Source organism: Littorina saxatilis, linkage group LG4 (assembly GCF_037325665.1).
Source record: "Littorina saxatilis isolate snail1 linkage group LG4, US_GU_Lsax_2.0, whole genome shotgun sequence".
NCBI classification, from domain to species: domain Eukaryota; kingdom Metazoa; phylum Mollusca; class Gastropoda; order Littorinimorpha; family Littorinidae; genus Littorina; species Littorina saxatilis.
Window position 1 is genome coordinate 288,596 of NC_090248.1, and position 19,236 is coordinate 307,831.

General features: G+C 37.1%; 1 protein-coding gene across 1 annotated transcript in view; it reads right to left on the minus strand.

Moving 5' to 3' along the window:
- Positions 1–17,981: 17,981 nt before the first annotated feature.
- The window catches only part of LOC138963707 (polycystin-1-like protein 3), a 2,281-nt gene continuing 1,026 nt past the window's right edge, over positions 17,982–19,236 (minus strand). Inside the window, exon 2 of the mRNA XM_070335554.1 lies at positions 17,982–18,730. Coding sequence (XP_070191655.1) covers positions 17,982–18,730 — 749 coding nt within the window. The remainder of the gene's footprint in view (positions 18,731–19,236) is intronic.

Genomic DNA, 19,236 nt, shown 5'->3' on the forward strand with positions numbered 1-19,236 from the left:
GGCTGCACTTTAGCTAGACTACTTTGTGGAAGGGTCATACATAGGCTGCACTTTAGCTAGACTACTTTGTGGAAGAGTCATACATAGGCTGCACTTTAGCTAGACTACTTTGTGGAAGGGTCATACATAGGCTGCACTTTAGCTAGACTACTTTGTGGAAGGGTCATACATAGGCTGCACTTTAGCTAGACTACTTTGTGGAAGGGTCATACATAGGCTGCACTTTAGCTAGACTACTTTGTGGAAGGGTCATACATAGGCTGCACTTTAGCTAGACTACTTTGTGGAAGAGTCATACATAGGCTGCACTTTAGCTAGACTACTTTGTGGAAGGGTCATACATAGGCTGCACTTTAGCTAGACTACTTTGTGGAAGGGTCATACATAGGCTGCACTTTAGCTAGACTACTTTGTGGAAGAGTCATACATAGGCTGCACTTTAGCTAGACTACTTTGTGGAAGAGTCATACATAGGCTGCACTTTAGCTAGACTACTTTGTGGAAGAGTCATACATAGGCTGCACTTTAGCTAGACTACTTTGTGGAAGGGTCATACATAGGCTGCACTTTAGCTAGACTACTTTGTGGAAGAGTCATACATAGGCTGCACTTTAGCTAGACTACTTTGTGGAAGAGTCATACATAGGCTGCACTTTAGCTAGACTACTTTGTGGAAGAGTCATACATAGGCTGCACTTTAGCTAGACTACTTTGTGGAAGGGTCATACATAGGCTGCACTTTAGCTAGACTACTTTCTGGAAGGGTCATACATAGGCTGCACTTTAGCTAGACTACTTTGTGGAAGGGTCATACATAGGCTGCACTTTAGCTAGACTACTTTGTGGAAGAGTCATACATAGGCTGCACTTTAGCTAGACTACTTTGTGGAAGAGTCATACATAGGCTGCACTTTAGCTAGACTACTTTGTGGAAGAGTCATACATAGGCTGCACTTTAGCTAGACTACTTTGTGGAAGAGTCATACATAGGCTGCACTTTAGCTAGACTACTTTGTGGAAGAGTCATACATAGGCTGCACTTTAGCTAGACTACTTTGTGGAAGGGTCATACATAGGCTGCACTTTAGCTAGACTACTTTGTGGAAGAGTCATACATAGGCTGCACTTTAGCTAGACTACTTTGTGGAAGGGTCATACATAGGCTGCACTTTAGCTAGACTACTTTGTGGAAGAGTCATACATAGGCTGCACTTTAGCTAGACTACTTTGTGGAAGGGTCATACATAGGCTGCACTTTAGCTAGACTACTTTGTGGAAGGGTCATACATAGGCTGCACTTTAGCTAGACTACTTTGTGGAAGAGTCATACATAGGCTGCACTTTAGCTAGACTACTTTGTGGAAGAGTCATACATAGGCTGCACTTTAGCTAGACTACTTTGTGGAAGGGTCATACATAGGCTGCACTTTAGCTAGACTACTTTGTGGAAGAGTCATACATAGGCTGCACTTTAGCTAGACTACTTTGTGGAAGGGTCATACATAGGCTGCACTTTAGCTAGACTACTTTGTGGAAGGGTGATACATAGGCTGCACTTTAGCTAGACTACTTTGTGGAAGAGTCATACATAGGCTGCACTTTAGCTAGACTACTTTGTGGAAGAGTCATACATAGGCTGCACTTTAGCTAGACTACTTTGTGGAAGGGTCATACATAGGCTGCACTTTAGCTAGACTACTTTGTGGAAGAGTCATACATAGGCTGCACTTTAGCTAGACTACTTTGTGGAAGAGTCATACATAGGCTGCACTTTAGCTAGACTACTTTGTGGAAGGGTCATACATAGGCTGCACTTTAGCTAGACTACTTTGTGGAAGAGTCATACATAGGCTGCACTTTAGCTAGACTACTTTGTGGAAGGGTCATACATAGGCTGCACTTTAGCTAGACTACTTTGTGGAAGGGTCATACATAGGCTGCACTTTAGCTAGACTACTTTGTGGAAGGGTCATACATAGGCTGCACTTTAGCTAGACTACTTTGTGGAAGAGTCATACATAGGCTGCACTTTAGCTAGACTACTTTGTGGAAGGGTCATACATAGGCTGCACTTTAGCTAGACTACTTTGTGGAAGGGTCATACATAGGCTGCACTTTAGCTAGACTACTTTGTGGAAGAGTCATACATAGGCTGCACTTTAGCTAGACTACTTTGTGGAAGGGTCATACATAGGCTGCACTTTAGCTAGACTACTTTGTGGAAGAGTCATACATAGGCTGCACTTTAGCTAGACTACTTTGTGGAAGGGTCATACATAGGCTGCACTTTAGCTAGACTACTTTGTGGAAGAGTCATACATAGGCTGCACTTTAGCTAGACTACTTTGTGGAAGAGTCATACATAGGCTGCACTTTAGCTAGACTACTTTGTGGAAGGGTCATACATAGGCTGCACTTTAGCTAGACTACTTTGTGGAAGAGTCATACATAGGCTGCACTTTAGCTAGACTACTTTGTGGAAGAGTCATACATAGGCTGCACTTTATGTCCTCCAAATATAAAGTGATTTGATCGACAGATGTGGACGTTATTGAATTAGCATTTGTGAGGGTTGCATTGTTTTTGGGTCACCCTGTACTAACACAAAATATAAACTCATTGTTTTTGGGTCACCCTGTACTAACACAAATGATAAACTCATTGAAAACATTCAAACCCTACAAAGAGAACAAGACAGACACACGAATATTTCGTCCGGGAAAAAACCCACACACCACAACAACAAACAAACAACAATAAGATAAAATAACTAACATCATTGTTTTTTTTCCTTTGTTTTTTTCCTTTTATTGTTACATGCTTTTCTACCATAATTTACCATTATCATTTTGACATTATTTCAAATTTGTTATATTAAAATCGTCCGCCAAATTTCATTTGCTTTTAAGAGTACGCTCATAAGCCTAGCTTGTTGTGCTCCATGTTCCTTATTTCATGTATGCGGTAATAGTACCAATGGAATTTATTGAATTGAATAAACTTGTTTAAACCAAGTGTTAGGTAAACCCCAGAGAAGAAATAGCAGATTAAATAGCGCCATTTCTCCTGACGAATTCAATGAGCACTTTCTGTGTTCGGCTGATCGATTGAAACAATTTAAAAATGTAAAAGAAGAAGTCGAGGGTGGGGACTCCCTGTTGTTTCTAAAGATTAAAAGAATTTTGTATTCATAAATTGAAATCACAAGATTCATTCTCTATCCCAACTATTGCCGTACATGAAGTTGGAAAATGTATAGAAAACCTTCAGAATAATAAATCTATGGGGCCTGACAAAATTCCCCCGTCGTTGCTTAAATTAGCCCTACCGTACATAGTGGAATCCCTAACGTATGTGTATAATCTTTGCATTGAACAAATTTTTTTTTCTGATGCATTTAAAACGGTAAAGTTCGTTCCACTTCCTAAAAATAAAGATGTGTCTGACCCTAATAACTTCAAGCCAATTTCATTGCTTCCTATTTTATTAAAGCCTTTAGAGAAGCACATCAAGAAGAATCTTCTGAACTACATGGAAAGGTGCAAATTATTTCACAACTTTCAATCTGGGTTTCGTCAAAAACCTGTAGTACAGCTCTTTCTTCACTATGTGATAACTGGCTATCGGCAATTAATCGTTCGGACATATCAGGGGCAGTATTTCTTGATTTTAAGAAAGCTTTTGAATTTGTAGATCACACATTACTTTTACATAAACTCGCATTGTACGTGAAAAATCCCGCAACGTGTTCATTCTTTAAATCATATCTTGTCAACAGAACACAGTATGTTTCTATAAACGGTAAAACCTCTCCCAAAGGATGTTTAAAGAGTGGAGTCCCCCAGGGGTCAGTTTTAGGGCCTATTTTGTTTTGTGTATTCATTAATGACCTCCCCCTTCATATGTCTAATTCCAAAGTTAAAACGGATTTTTTTGCAGATGATTCGACGCTTCACACCAGCTGTAGGACTGTTCAAGAAATTGAAGTTTCCTTACAGTCTAGTCTGAATGAAGTCAACAGTTGGTGTAACCAAACTTTCATGATAGTGCACCCGGGAAAGACAAAAAGCATGATTATTTCAACAAGACAAAAACACCCGTCACGACCTCTTAAGTTAAATATTTCTCTGGAATCACAACCTGTTCAGCAGGTAACGGAACATCGTGTTTTGGGTGTGATAGTCGATCAAGAATTAAAAAGGCAATCTCATGAACATTACATTTGTCAAAAAGTATCCAAGAATTTGTTTCTGCTATCTAAGTTAAAGCAATATGTCGATATCGCAACACTAAAACTATTTTATCATGCCCACATCTTATCCCATATTAATTACGCATCAACTCTTTGGGATGGCGTCTCTGATGTTCACATGAAACAGGTAAACTCTTTACATCGTCGGGCAGCTAAACTCATGTTAAATGGTCCACAATTATCAGCTGATTTGAAGTTAAAGAATCTAAACTACCTGCCGCTAGTTAAACAGTTACAGTTTAATAAGACTGTAATGGTGTATAAAGTATATCATGGCGAAGTGCCCAACTATATTCAGGACCTATTTCACAGAGTCACCGAAAGGTACGGGTCTATCAATTTTCTACCACCCAGGATTGATTTCTTCAAAACTAGTCAAGCCTTCTCTGGCTCTATGGTGTGGAACTCCATTTCGTCTGTAATGAGATCATTAACCTCACTAAAGAGTTTTAAACAAGCTCTGCATAATTATTATATGTCTACCAAGATGGCTATACTAGTCTTAACATGTGCAAGTAGCTGTCAACAGCTTTATGAATTACAAAAATATGTTGTTTATTACATGTATTATGTGGAATTTATGTTGCGATTTTCCATCATCATCATCATCATCATCATCATCATCATCATCATCATCATCATCATCATCATCATCATCATCATCATCATCATCATCATCATCATCATCATCATCATCATCATCATCATCATCATCATCATCGTCGTCGTCATCGTCATCATCAATCATCATCATCATCATCATCATCATCATCATCATCATCATCATCATCATCATCATCATCATCATCATCATCATCATCATCATCATCATCATCATCATCATCATCATCATCATCATCATTTACACCATATAATCATTGTAGGCATTAGTGTCAACGTTGGTATCGTGTGAATTTTACCGTCGATCACTTTACATGTGTAACCTCATTAACATGTTGCATGTTTCGCTTTCGATTTTAACATAGAGGGGGAATCGAGACGAGGGTAGTGGTGTATGTGTGTGTGTGTGTGTGTGTGTGTGTGTGTGTGTGTGTGTGTGTGTGTGTGTGTGTGTGGACATTTTTTTCATTTTTTCGATAAATACCTTTGATGACGTCATATCCGGCTTTTTGTAAAAGTTGAGGCGGCACTGTCACACCCTCATTTTTAAATAAAATTGATTGAAATTTTGGCAAAGCAATCTTCGACAAATTTATGTTGCGATTTTCCATCATCATCATCATCATCATCATCATCATCATCATCATCATCATCATCATCATCATCATCATCATCATCATCATCATCATCATCATCATCATCATCATCATCATCATCATCATCATCATCATCATCATCATCATCATCATCATCATCATCATCATCATCATCATCATTATCTCTCTCTCTCTCTTTGTCTCTCTCTCTCTCTCTCTCTCTCTCCTCCTTTGTCTCTCTCTCTCACTCTCTCTCTCTTACTCTCTCTCTCTCTCTCGCTCTCTCTTGCACTCTCTCTCTCGCTCTCTCTTGCACTCTCTCTCTCGCTCTCTCTTACACTCTCTCTCTCTTACACTCTCTCTCTCTCTCTCTCTTACACACTCTCTCTCTCTCTCTCTTACACACTCTCTCTCTCTCTCTTACACACACTCTCTCTCTCTCTCTCTCTTACACACACACACACTCTCTCTCTCCCTTTGTCTCTCTCTCTCTCACACACACACACTCTCTCTCTCTCTCTCTCTCTCTCTCTCTCTCTCTCTCTTACACTCTTTCTTTCTTACTCTCTCTCTCTCTCTTACACTCTCTAGCTCTTACTCTCTCTCTCTCTCTCTCTTACTTTTTCTCTCTCTCTTTCTCCCTCTTACTTTCTCTCTCTCTTTCTCTCTCTCTCTATCTCCCTCTCTTTGCTAAAAACAAACACCTGAACAAACAATCAAACAAGCAATACAAAGCAAAACAAACAAACAAACAGCAAAACAAACAAACAAACAAACAATACAAAGCAAAACAAACAAACAAACAATCAAACAAGCAATACAAAACAAACAAACAAACAAACAGGCCAACAAACAAACAAACAGCAAAACAAACAAACAAACAGGCCAACAAACAAACAAACAGAAAACAATCACAACTAATAAAGAAACACAGAATGTAAAGTGAAACAAACAGTGAAACAAACAGTGAAACAAACAGTGAAACAAACAGTGAAACAAACAGTGAAACAAACAGCAAAACAAACAGTGAAACAAACAGTGAAACAAACAGTGAAACAAACAGCAAAACAAACAGTGAAACAAACAGTGAAACAAACAGTGAAACAAACAGTGAAACAAACAGCAAAACAAACAGCAAAACAAACAGTGAAACAAACAGTGAAACAAACAGTGAAACAAACAGTGAAACAAACAGTGAAACAAACAGTGAAACAAACAGTGAAACAAACAGCAAAACAAACAGCAAAACAAACAGTGAAACAAACAGTGAAACAAACAGTGAAACAAACAGTGAAACAAACAGTGAAACAAACAGTGAAACAAACAGCAAAACAAACAGCAAAACAAACAGTGAAACAAACAGTGAAACAAACAGTGAAACAAACAGTGAAACAAACAGCAAAACAAACAGTGAAACAAACAGTGAAACAAACAGTGAAACAAACAGTGAAACAAACAGTGAAACAAACAGTGAAACAAACAGTGAAACAAACAGTGAAACAAACAGCAAAACAAACAGCAAAACAAACAGTGAAACAAACAGTGAAACAAACAGTGAAACAAACAGTGAAACAAACAGCAAAACAAACAGTGAAACAAACAGTGAAACAAACAGTGAAACAAACAGTGAAACAAACAGCAAAACAAACAGCAAAACAAACAGTGAAACAAACAGTGAAACAAACAGCAAAACAAACAGTGAAACAAACAGTGAAACAAACAGCAAAACAAACAGTGAAACAAACAGTGAAACAAACAGTGAAACAAACAGTGAAACAAACAGTGAAACAAACAGTGAAACAAACAGTGAAACAAACAGTGAAACAAACAGTGAAACAAACAGCAAAACAAACAGTGAAACAAACAGTGAAACAAACAGTGAAACAAACAGTGAAACAAACAGTGAAACAAACAGTGAAACAAACAGTGAAACAAACAGCAAAACAAACAGCAAAACAAACAGTGAAACAAACAGTGAAACAAACAGTGAAACAAACAGTGAAACAAACAGCAAAACAAACAGTGAAACAAACAGTGAAACAAACAGTGAAACAAACAGTGAAACAAACAGCAAAACAAACAGCAAAACAAACAGTGAAACAAACAGTGAAACAAACAGTGAAACAAACAGTGAAACAAACAGCAAAACAAACAGTGAAACAAACAGTGAAACAAACAGTGAAACAAACAGTGAAACAAACAGCAAAACAAACAGTGAAACAAACAGTGAAACAAACAGTGAAACAAACAGCAAAACAAACAGTGAAACAAACAGTGAAACAAACAGTGAAACAAACAGTGAAACAAACAGTGAAACAAACAGTGAAACAAACAGTGAAACAAACAGTGAAACAAACAGTGAAACAAACAGTGAAACAAACAGTGAAACAAACAGTGAAACAAACAGCAAAACAAACAGTGAAACAAACAGCAAAACAAACAGTGAAACAAACAGCAAAACAAACAGTGAAACAAACAGTGAAACAAACAGTGAAACAAACAGCAAAACAAACAGCAAAACAAACAGTGAAACAAACAGTGAAACAAACAGTGAAACAAACAGCAAAACAAACAGCAAAACAAACAGCGAAACAAACAGTGAAACAAACAGTGAAACAAACAGTGAAACAAACAGTGAAACAAACAGTGAAACAAACAGTGAAACAAACAGTGAAACAAACAGTGAAACAAACAGTGAAACAAACAGTGAAACAAACAGTGAAACAAACAGTGAAACAAACAGCGAAACAAACAGTGAAACAAACAGTGAAACAAACAGTGAAACAAACAGTGAAACAAACAGTGAAACAAACAGTGAAACAAACAGTGAAACAAACAGTGAAACAAACAGCAAAACAAACAGTGAAACAAACAGTGAAACAAACAGCAAAACAAACAGTGAAACAAACAGTGAAACAAACAGCAAAACAAACAGTGAAACAAACAGTGAAACAAACAGTGAAACAAACAGCAAAACAAACAGTGAAACAAACAGCAAAACAAACAGTGAAACAAACAGCAAAACAAACAGTGAAACAAACAGTGAAACAAACAGTGAAACAAACAGTGAAACAAACAGCAAAACAAACAGTGAAACAAACAGCGAAACAAACAGTGAAACAAACAGCAAAACAAACAGTGAAACAAACAGTGAAACAAACAGTGAAACAAACAGTGAAACAAACAGTGAAACAAACAGCAAAACAAACAGTGAAACAAACAGTGAAACAAACAGCAAAACAAACAGTGAAACAAACAGTGAAACAAACAGTGAAACAAACAGCAAAACAAACAGTGAAACAAACAGCAAAACAAACAGTGAAACAAACAGTGAAACAAACAGCGAAACAAACAGTGAAACAAACAGTGAAACAAACAGTGAAACAAACAGCAAAACAAACAGTGAAACAAACAGCAAAACAAACAGTGAAACAAACAGCAAAACAAACAGTGAAACAAACAGTGAAACAAACAGTGAAACAAACAGTGAAACAAACAGTGAAACAAACAGCAAAACAAACAGTGAAACAAACAGTGAAACAAACAGTGAAACAAACAGTGAAACAAACAGTGAAACAAACAGTGAAACAAACAGTGAAACAAACAGCAAAACAAACAGTGAAACAAACAGTGAAACAAACAGTGAAACAAACAGTGAAACAAACAGTGAAACAAACAGTAAAACAAACAGTGAAACAAACAGTGAAACAAACAGCGAAACAAACAGTGAAACAAACAGTGAAACAAACAGCAAAACAAACAGTGAAACAAACAGTGAAACAAACAGTGAAACAAACAGTGAAACAAACAGTGAAACAAACAGCAAAACAAACAGTGAAACAAACAGCAAAACAAACAGTGAAACAAACAGTGAAACAAACAGTGAAACAAACAGTGAAACAAACAGTGAAACAAACAGTGAAACAAACAGCAAAACAAACAGTGAAACAAACAGTGAAACAAACAGTGAAACAAACAGTGAAACAAACAGCAAAACAAACAGTGAAACAAACAGTGAAACAAACAGTGAAACAAACAGTGAAACAAACAGTGAAACAAACAGTGAAACAAACAGTGAAACAAACAGCAAAACAAACAGTGAAACAAACAGCAAAACAAACAGTGAAACAAACAGTGAAACAAACAGTGAAACAAACAGTGAAACAAACAGTGAAACAAACAGTGAAACAAACAGTGAAACAAACAGCAAAACAAACAGTGAAACAAACAGTGAAACAAACAGTGAAACAAACAGCAAAACAAACAGTGAAACAAACAGTGAAACAAACAGTGAAACAAACAGCAAAACAAACAGTGAAACAAACAGTGAAACAAACAGTGAAACAAACAGTGAAACAAACAGTGAAACAAACAGTGAAACAAACAGCAAAACAAACAGCAAAACAAACAGTGAAACAAACAGTGAAACAAACAGTGAAACAAACAGTGAAACAAACAGTGAAACAAACAGTGAAACAAACAGTGAAACAAACAGTGAAACAAACAGCAAAACAAACAGTGAAACAAACAGTGAAACAAACAGTGAAACAAACAGTGAAACAAACAGTGAAACAAACAGTGAAACAAACAGCAAAACAAACAGTGAAACAAACAGTGAAACAAACAGTGAAACAAACAGTGAAACAAACAGTGAAACAAACAGCAAAACAAACAGTGAAACAAACAGTGAAACAAACAGTGAAACAAACAGTGAAACAAACAGTGAAACAAACAGTGAAACAAACAGTGAAACAAACAGCAAAACAAACAGCAAAACAAACAGTGAAACAAACAGTGAAACAAACAGTGAAACAAACAGTGAAACAAACAGCAAAACAAACAGTGAAACAAACAGTGAAACAAACAGTGAAACAAACAGTGAAACAAACAGCAAAACAAACAGCAAAACAAACAGTGAAACAAACAGTGAAACAAACAGTGAAACAAACAGTGAAACAAACAGCAAAACAAACAGTGAAACAAACAGTGAAACAAACAGTGAAACAAACAGTGAAACAAACAGTGAAACAAACAGTGAAACAAACAGTGAAACAAACAGTGAAACAAACAGCAAAACAAACAGCAAAACAAACAGTGAAACAAACAGTGAAACAAACAGTGAAACAAACAGTGAAACAAACAGCAAAACAAACAGTGAAACAAACAGTGAAACAAACAGTGAAACAAACAGTGAAACAAACAGCAAAACAAACAGCAAAACAAACAGTGAAACAAACAGTGAAACAAACAGTGAAACAAACAGTGAAACAAACAGCAAAACAAACAGTGAAACAAACAGTGAAACAAACAGTGAAACAAACAGTGAAACAAACAGTGAAACAAACAGCAAAACAAACAGTGAAACAAACAGTGAAACAAACAGTGAAACAAACAGCAAAACAAACAGTGAAACAAACAGTGAAACAAACAGTGAAACAAACAGCAAAACAAACAGCAAAACAAACAGTGAAACAAACAGTGAAACAAACAGTGAAACAAACAGCAAAACAAACAGCAAAACAAACAGCGAAACAAACAGTGAAACAAACAGTGAAACAAACAGTGAAACAAACAGTGAAACAAACAGTGAAACAAACAGTGAAACAAACAGTGAAACAAACAGTGAAACAAACAGTGAAACAAACAGTGAAACAAACAGCGAAACAAACAGTGAAACAAACAGTGAAACAAACAGTGAAACAAACAGTGAAACAAACAGTGAAACAAACAGTGAAACAAACAGTGAAACAAACAGTGAAACAAACAGCAAAACAAACAGTGAAACAAACAGTGAAACAAACAGCAAAACAAACAGTGAAACAAACAGTGAAACAAACAGCAAAACAAACAGTGAAACAAACAGTGAAACAAACAGTGAAACAAACAGCAAAACAAACAGTGAAACAAACAGCAAAACAAACAGTGAAACAAACAGCAAAACAAACAGTGAAACAAACAGTGAAACAAACAGTGAAACAAACAGTGAAACAAACAGCAAAACAAACAGTGAAACAAACAGCGAAACAAACAGTGAAACAAACAGCAAAACAAACAGTGAAACAAACAGTGAAACAAACAGTGAAACAAACAGTGAAACAAACAGTGAAACAAACAGCAAAACAAACAGTGAAACAAACAGTGAAACAAACAGCAAAACAAACAGTGAAACAAACAGTGAAACAAACAGTGAAACAAACAGCAAAACAAACAGTGAAACAAACAGCAAAACAAACAGTGAAACAAACAGCAAAACAAACAGTGAAACAAACAGCAAAACAAACAGTGAAACAAACAGCAAAACAAACAGTGAAACAAACAGCAAAACAAACAGTGAAACAAACAGCAAAACAAACAGTGAAACAAACAGTGAAACAAACAGCAAAACAAACAGTGAAACAAACAGTGAAACAAACAGTGAAACAAACAGCAAAACAAACAGTGAAACAAACAGCAAAACAAACAGTGAAACAAACAGTGAAACAAACAGTGAAACAAACAGTGAAACAAACAGTGAAACAAACAGTGAAACAAACAGTGAAACAAACAGCAAAACAAACAGCAAAACAAACAGTGAAACAAACAGTGAAACAAACAGTGAAACAAACAGCAAAACAAACAGTGAAACAAACAGTGAAACAAACAGTGAAACAAACAGCAAAACAAACAGTGAAACAAACAGTGAAACAAACAGTGAAACAAACAGCAAAACAAACAGTGAAACAAACAGCAAAACAAACAGTGAAACAAACAGCAAAACAAACAGCAAAACAAACAGTGAAACAAACAGCAAAACAAACAGCAAAACAAACAGTGAAACAAACAGTGAAACAAACAGTGAAACAAACAGCAAAACAAACAGTGAAACAAACAGTGAAACAAACAGTGAAACAAACAGCAAAACAAACAGTGAAACAAACAGTGAAACAAACAGTGAAACAAACAGTGAAACAAACAGTGAAACAAACAGTGAAACAAACAGTGAAACAAACAGTGAAACAAACAGCAAAACAAACAGTGAAACAAACAGCAAAACAAACAGTGAAACAAACAGTGAAACAAACAGTGAAACAAACAGTGAAACAAACAGTGAAACAAACAGCAAAACAAACAGTGAAACAAACAGCAAAACAAACAGTGAAACAAACAGCAAAACAAACAGCAAAACAAACAGTGAAACAAACAGCAAAACAAACAGTGAAACAAACAGTGAAACAAACAGCAAAACAAACAGTGAAACAAACAGTGAAACAAACAGCAAAACAAACAGTGAAACAAACAGTGAAACAAACAGTGAAACAAACAGTGAAACAAACAGTGAAACAAACAGCAAAACAAACAGTGAAACAAACAGTGAAACAAACAGCAAAACAAACAGTGAAACAAACAGTGAAACAAACAGTGAAACAAACAGCAAAACAAACAGTGAAACAAACAGCAAAACAAACAGCAAAACAAACAGTGAAACAAACAGTGAAACAAACAGTGAAACAAACAGCAAAACAAACAGTGAAACAAACAGTGAAACAAACAGTGAAACAAACAGCAAAACAAACAGTGAAACAAACAGTGAAACAAACAGTGAAACAAACAGCAAAACAAACAGTGAAACAAACAGCAAAACAAACAGTGAAACAAACAGCAAAACAAACAGCAAAACAAACAGTGAAACAAACAGCAAAACAAACAGTGAAACAAACAGTGAAACAAACAGCAAAACAAACAGTGAAACAAACAGCAAAACAAACAGTGAAACAAACAGCAAAACAAACAGCAAAACAAACAGTGAAACAAACAGCAAAACAAACAGCAAAACAAACAGTGAAACAAACAGCAAAACAAACAGCAAAACAAACAGTGAAACAAACAGCAAAACAAACAGTGAAACAAACAGTGAAACAAACAGTGAAACAAACAGCAAAACAAACAGTGAAACAAACAGTGAAACAAACAGTGAAACAAACAGTGAAACAAACAGTGAAACAAACAGCAAAACAAACAGTGAAACAAACAGTGAAACAAACAGCAAAACAAACAGCAAAACAAACAGTGAAACAAACAGTGAAACAAACAGTGAAACAAACAGCAAAACAAACAGTGAAACAAACAGTGAAACAAACAGTGAAACAAACAGCAAAACAAACAGTGAAACAAACAGCAAAACAAACAGTGAAACAAACAGCAAAACAAACAGTGAAACAAACAGCAAAACAAACAGTGAAACAAACAGCAAAACAAACAGTGAAACAAACAGTGAAACAAACAGTGAAACAAACAGTGAAACAAACAGTGAAACAAACAGCAAAACAAACAGTGAAACAAACAGTGAAACAAACAGCAAAACAAACAGTGAAACAAACAGTGAAACAAACAGCAAAACAAACAGTGAAACAAACAGTGAAACAAACAGTGAAACAAACAGCAAAACAAACAGTGAAACAAACAGCAAAACAAACAGTGAAACAAACAGCAAAACAAACAGTGAAACAAACAGTGAAACAAACAGTGAAACAAACAGCGAAACAAACAGTGAAACAAACAGCAAAACAAACAGTGAAACAAACAGTGAAACAAACAGTGAAACAAACAGTGAAACAAACAGCAAAACAAACAGTGAAACAAACAGTGAAACAAACAGTGAAACAAACAGTGAAACAAACAGTGAAACAAACAGTGAAACAAACAGTGAAACAAACAGCAAAACAAACAGTGAAACAAACAGCAAAACAAACAGTGAAACAAACAGTGAAACAAACAGTGAAACAAACAGCAAAACAAACAGTGAAACAAACAGTGAAACAAACAGTGAAACAAACAGCAAAACAAACAGTGAAACAAACAGTGAAACAAACAGTGAAACAAACAGCAAAACAAACAGTGAAACAAACAGTGAAACAAACAGTGAAACAAACAGCAAAACAAACAGTGAAACAAACAGTGAAACAAACAGTGAAACAAACAGTGAAACAAACAGCAAAACAAACAGTGAAACAAACAGCAAAACAAACAGTGAAACAAACAGCAAAACAAACAGTGAAACAAACAGTGAAACAAACAGCAAAACAAACAGTGAAACAAACAGTGAAACAAACAGTGAAACAAACAGTGAAACAAACAGTGAAACAAACAGTGAAACAAACAGTGAAACAAACAGTGAAACAAACAGCAAAACAAACAGTGAAACAAACAGCAAAACAAACAGTGAAACAAACAGCAAAACAAACAGTGAAACAAACAGTGAAACAAACAGTGAAACAAACAGTGAAACAAACAGTGAAACAAACAGCAAAACAAACAGTGAAACAAACAGTGAAACAAACAGCAAAACAAACAGTGAAACAAACAGTGAAACAAACAGCAAAACAAACAGTGAAACAAACAGTGAAACAAACAGTGAAACAAACAGCAAAACAAACAGTGAAACAAACAGCAAAACAAACAGTGAAACAAACAGCAAAACAAACAGTGAAACAAACAGTGAAACAAACAGTGAAACAAACAGCGAAACAAACAGTGAAACAAACAGCAAAACAAACAGTGAAACAAACAGTGAAACAAACAGTGAAACAAACAGTGAAACAAACAGCAAAACAAACAGTGAAACAAACAGTGAAACAAACAGTGAAACAAACAGTGAAACAAACAGTGAAACAAACAGTGAAACAAACAGTGAAACAAACAGCAAAACAAACAGTGAAACAAACAGCAAAACAAACAGTGAAACAAACAGTGAAACAAACAGTGAAACAAACAGCAAAACAAACAGTGAAACAAACAGTGAAACAAACAGTGAAACAAACAGTGAAACAAACAGTGAAACAAACAGTGAAACAAACAGTGAAACAAACAGTGAAACAAACAGCAAAACAAACAGTGAAACAAACAGCAAAACAAACAGTGAAACAAACAGTGAAACAAACAGTGAAACAAACAGTGAAACAAACAGTGAAACAAACAGCAAAACAAACAGTGAAACAAACAGCAAAACAAACAGTGAAACAAACAGTGAAACAAACAGTGAAACAAACAGCAAAACAAACAGTGAAACAAACAGTGAAACAAACAGTGAAACAAACAGTGAAACAAACAGTGAAACAAACAGTGAAACAAACAGTGAAACAAACAGTGAAACAAACAGCGAAACAAACAGTGAAACAAACAGCAAAACAAACAGTGAAACAAACAGTGAAACAAACAGTGAAACAAACAGCGAAACAAACAGTGAAACAAACAGTGAAACAAACAGTGAAACAAACAGCAAAACAAACAGTGAAACAAACAGCAAAACAAACAGTGAAACAAACAGCAAAACAAACAACAAGTCCTCAAATAAGGTTTACAATGATGAAATATATTACCATCAATATCATAATGTTAGACAGACACTGAATGGATGAAATATATTACCATCAATATCATAATGTTAGACAGACACTGAATGGATGAAATATATTACCATCAATATCATAATGTTAGACAGACACTGAATGGATGAAATATATTACCATCAATATCATAATGTTAGACAGACACTGAATGGATGAAATATATTACCATCAATATCATAATGTTAGACAGACACTGAATGGATGAAATATATTACCATCAATATCATAATGTTAGACAGACACTGAATGGATGAAATATATTACCATCAATATCATAATGTTAGACAGACACTGAATGGATGAAATATATTACCATCAATATCATAATGTTAGACAGACACTGAATGGATGAAATATATTACCATCAATATCATAATGTTAGACAGACACTGAATGGATGAAATATATTACCATCAATATCATAATGTTAGACAGACACTGAATGGATGAAATATATTACCATCAATATCATAATGTTAGACAGACACTGAATGGATGAAATATATTACCATCAATATCATAATGTTAGACAGACACTGAATGGATGAAATATATTACCATCAATATCATAATGTTAGACAGACACTGAATGGATTAAATACCACAACACAGTAGCAACAGAACACATCGACAGAAAAAGCAGGTAGAAGATATTGAGAATCTTGAACACATGAGGCAGAGCGCTATTTAGAGATCAAATAACCAAAGGGAAGTAAGCGCGCTAAATGCATACGGCATGTGTCATGGAGCAAGCGAGAGTTATACGGAACCAATCCCCTGGCACCTGAGAGAATAACAAGCATTGAAATGAACAGGCGACTGTCATCCTCATGTCAATGATTGTTATTCTCTCAGGTGCCAGGAGATTGGTTCCGTATAACTCTCGCTTGCTCCGTGACACATGCCGTATGCATTTAAAGCGCTTACTTCCCTTTGTTTTTTTGACCTCAGAATTGATTGGCTGTAGTGACTAATTGTCTCGTTACAATGGATACGTACAACATGAAAGCACCATTATCTAAACCTCCTCATTATCTCCCCGTCGCCTCCTGCGCAGTGCAGGCTTTCAACGCATGTCGTCAGGCAGAACGGGAACACGTACTCTCGTCAAGTTCTTTCCGCTCATAGTTGTAAAGTTCTTTTGTTTACGCACCTTTTCAGTAGAACTAAAATGAAAAAAAGGATATTTAGCGACTTCCTTGCTGCTTGTTTCTGATTGAATTATTCGTTTTTATGCCTGCGACGTCCATTGAAGGAATAGGAAGAGAGAGAGAGAAAAAGAGAGAGAGAGTTTCTTTTAACTGAATTGAAATTTTATTTTTACAAAGGTTATGGAGTGAGCATGTATTGATTTTGTTCGCCCGGTCCTTGGGTATGTTGGTGATAATAGAAATTCTGAAGTCTATGTTCGTTGCTGCCACGGCCCCTTGGGATACTTCACACAGTCTTTTCTGAGAGTGGGGAGGAGGGTGGTAACATCGCCATCACTGCCACACACACACACACGCACACGCACACACACACACACAGTCTCTTCCTATTCACACACACACGCACACACAAACACACACACACCCACACACACACACACACACCTCAGTGAGAAACAGATTGTTTGGTCAACTTAGAGTGCTGTTCAATTCATCGAATCAAAGCACGAGAAGCTGTAGATTTGGTGTGGCATTATGGTGGGCAGCATTAGTCCCCACGTCACAACTGAGTGCACTTCCGGTCAACATGCAGAACTCTCCCGATCCTCTCCTTCTCCTCGGAAAATATCAATTCGCTTTGAAGTCGTGGCTACCGATACTGTGTGAGGGCCGCTGTTTGAACAAGAACACACTCGACACAGAACGTGGCCGAGTGGAGAAGTCGGACAGAGGTTTGTGTTCGCTCTGGTTCTTGCTGGCTCCCCTCACCCACTCATTTCTTATAAACCAATCCATGAATAAAAATACTATTGAAAAAGCAACGCCCAGAAAGCGAACTCCCGCTTTAAAATAGCTTGTTGTTGTGTTTTAAAGATATTACAGTACGTGCGAATACAAGTCCTCATTAGAATGAATTGAATGACTTTTACTGCTTGTAATGATTTTTGTGACTCAGGTTTTACTGGGTCGTTGAAGTTCACTGCGCTGTGCCATTGCTAGTTGATGGTGGCTTATTGCACTGCGCTGTGCCATTGCTAGTTGATGGTGGCTTAATGCACTGCGCTGTGCCATTCTTAGTTGATGGTGGCTTAATGCACTGCGCTGTGCCATTGCTAGTTGATGGTGGCTTAATGCACTGCGCTGTGCCATTCTTAGGTGATGGTGGCTTAATGCACTGCGCTGTGCCATTCTTAGTTGATGGTGGCTTATTGCACTGCGCTGTGCCATTGCTAGTTGATGGTGGCTTAATGCACTGCGCTGTGCCATTCTTAGGTGATGGTGGCTTAATGCACTGCGCTGTGCCATTCTTAGTTGATGGTGGCTTATTGCACTGCGCTGTGCCATTGCTAGTTGATGGTGGCTTAATGCACTGCGCTGTGCCATTCTTAGTTGATGGTGGCTTATTGCACTGCGCTGTGCCATTCTTAGTTGATGGTGGCTTAATGCACTGCGCTGTGCCATTCTTAGTTGATGGTGGCTTATTGCACTGCGCTGTGCCATTGCTAGTTGATGGTGGCTTAATGCACTGCGCGGTGCCATTCTTAGTTGATGGTGGCTTATTGCACTGCGCTGTGCCATTGCTAGTTGATTGTGGCTTAATGCACTGCGCTGTGCCATTGCTAGTTGATGGTGGCTTAATGCACTGCGCTGTGCCATTGCTAGTTGATGGTGGCTTAATGCACTGCGCTGTGCCATTGCTAGTTGATGGTGGCTCATTGCACTGCGCTGTGCCATTCTTAGTTGATCAATCAATCAATCAATGACGCTTATATCGCGCATATTCCGTGGGTACAGTTCTAGGCGCTCTGCAGTGATGCCGTGTGAGATGAAATTTTATACGGTCAGTAGATTGCAGCCATTTCGGCGCATATTTACCTTTCACGGCCTATTATTCCAAGTCACACGGGTATAGGTAGACAATTATTAACTGTGCCTAAGCAATTTTGCCAGGAAAGACCCTTTTGTCAATCGTGGGATCTTTAACGTGCACACCCAATGTAGTGTACACGGGGGGGAGGGTTCGGACACCGAAGAGAGTCTGCACACAAAGTTGACTCTGAAATAAATTTCCGCCGAACCTGGGATCGAACTCACGCTGACAGCGGCCAACTGAATACAAATCCAGCGCGCTACCAACTGAGCTATATCGCCGCCCCGTTGATGGTGGCTTAATGCACTGCGCTGTGCCATTCTTAGTTGATGGTGGCTTATTGCACTGCGCTGTGCCATTC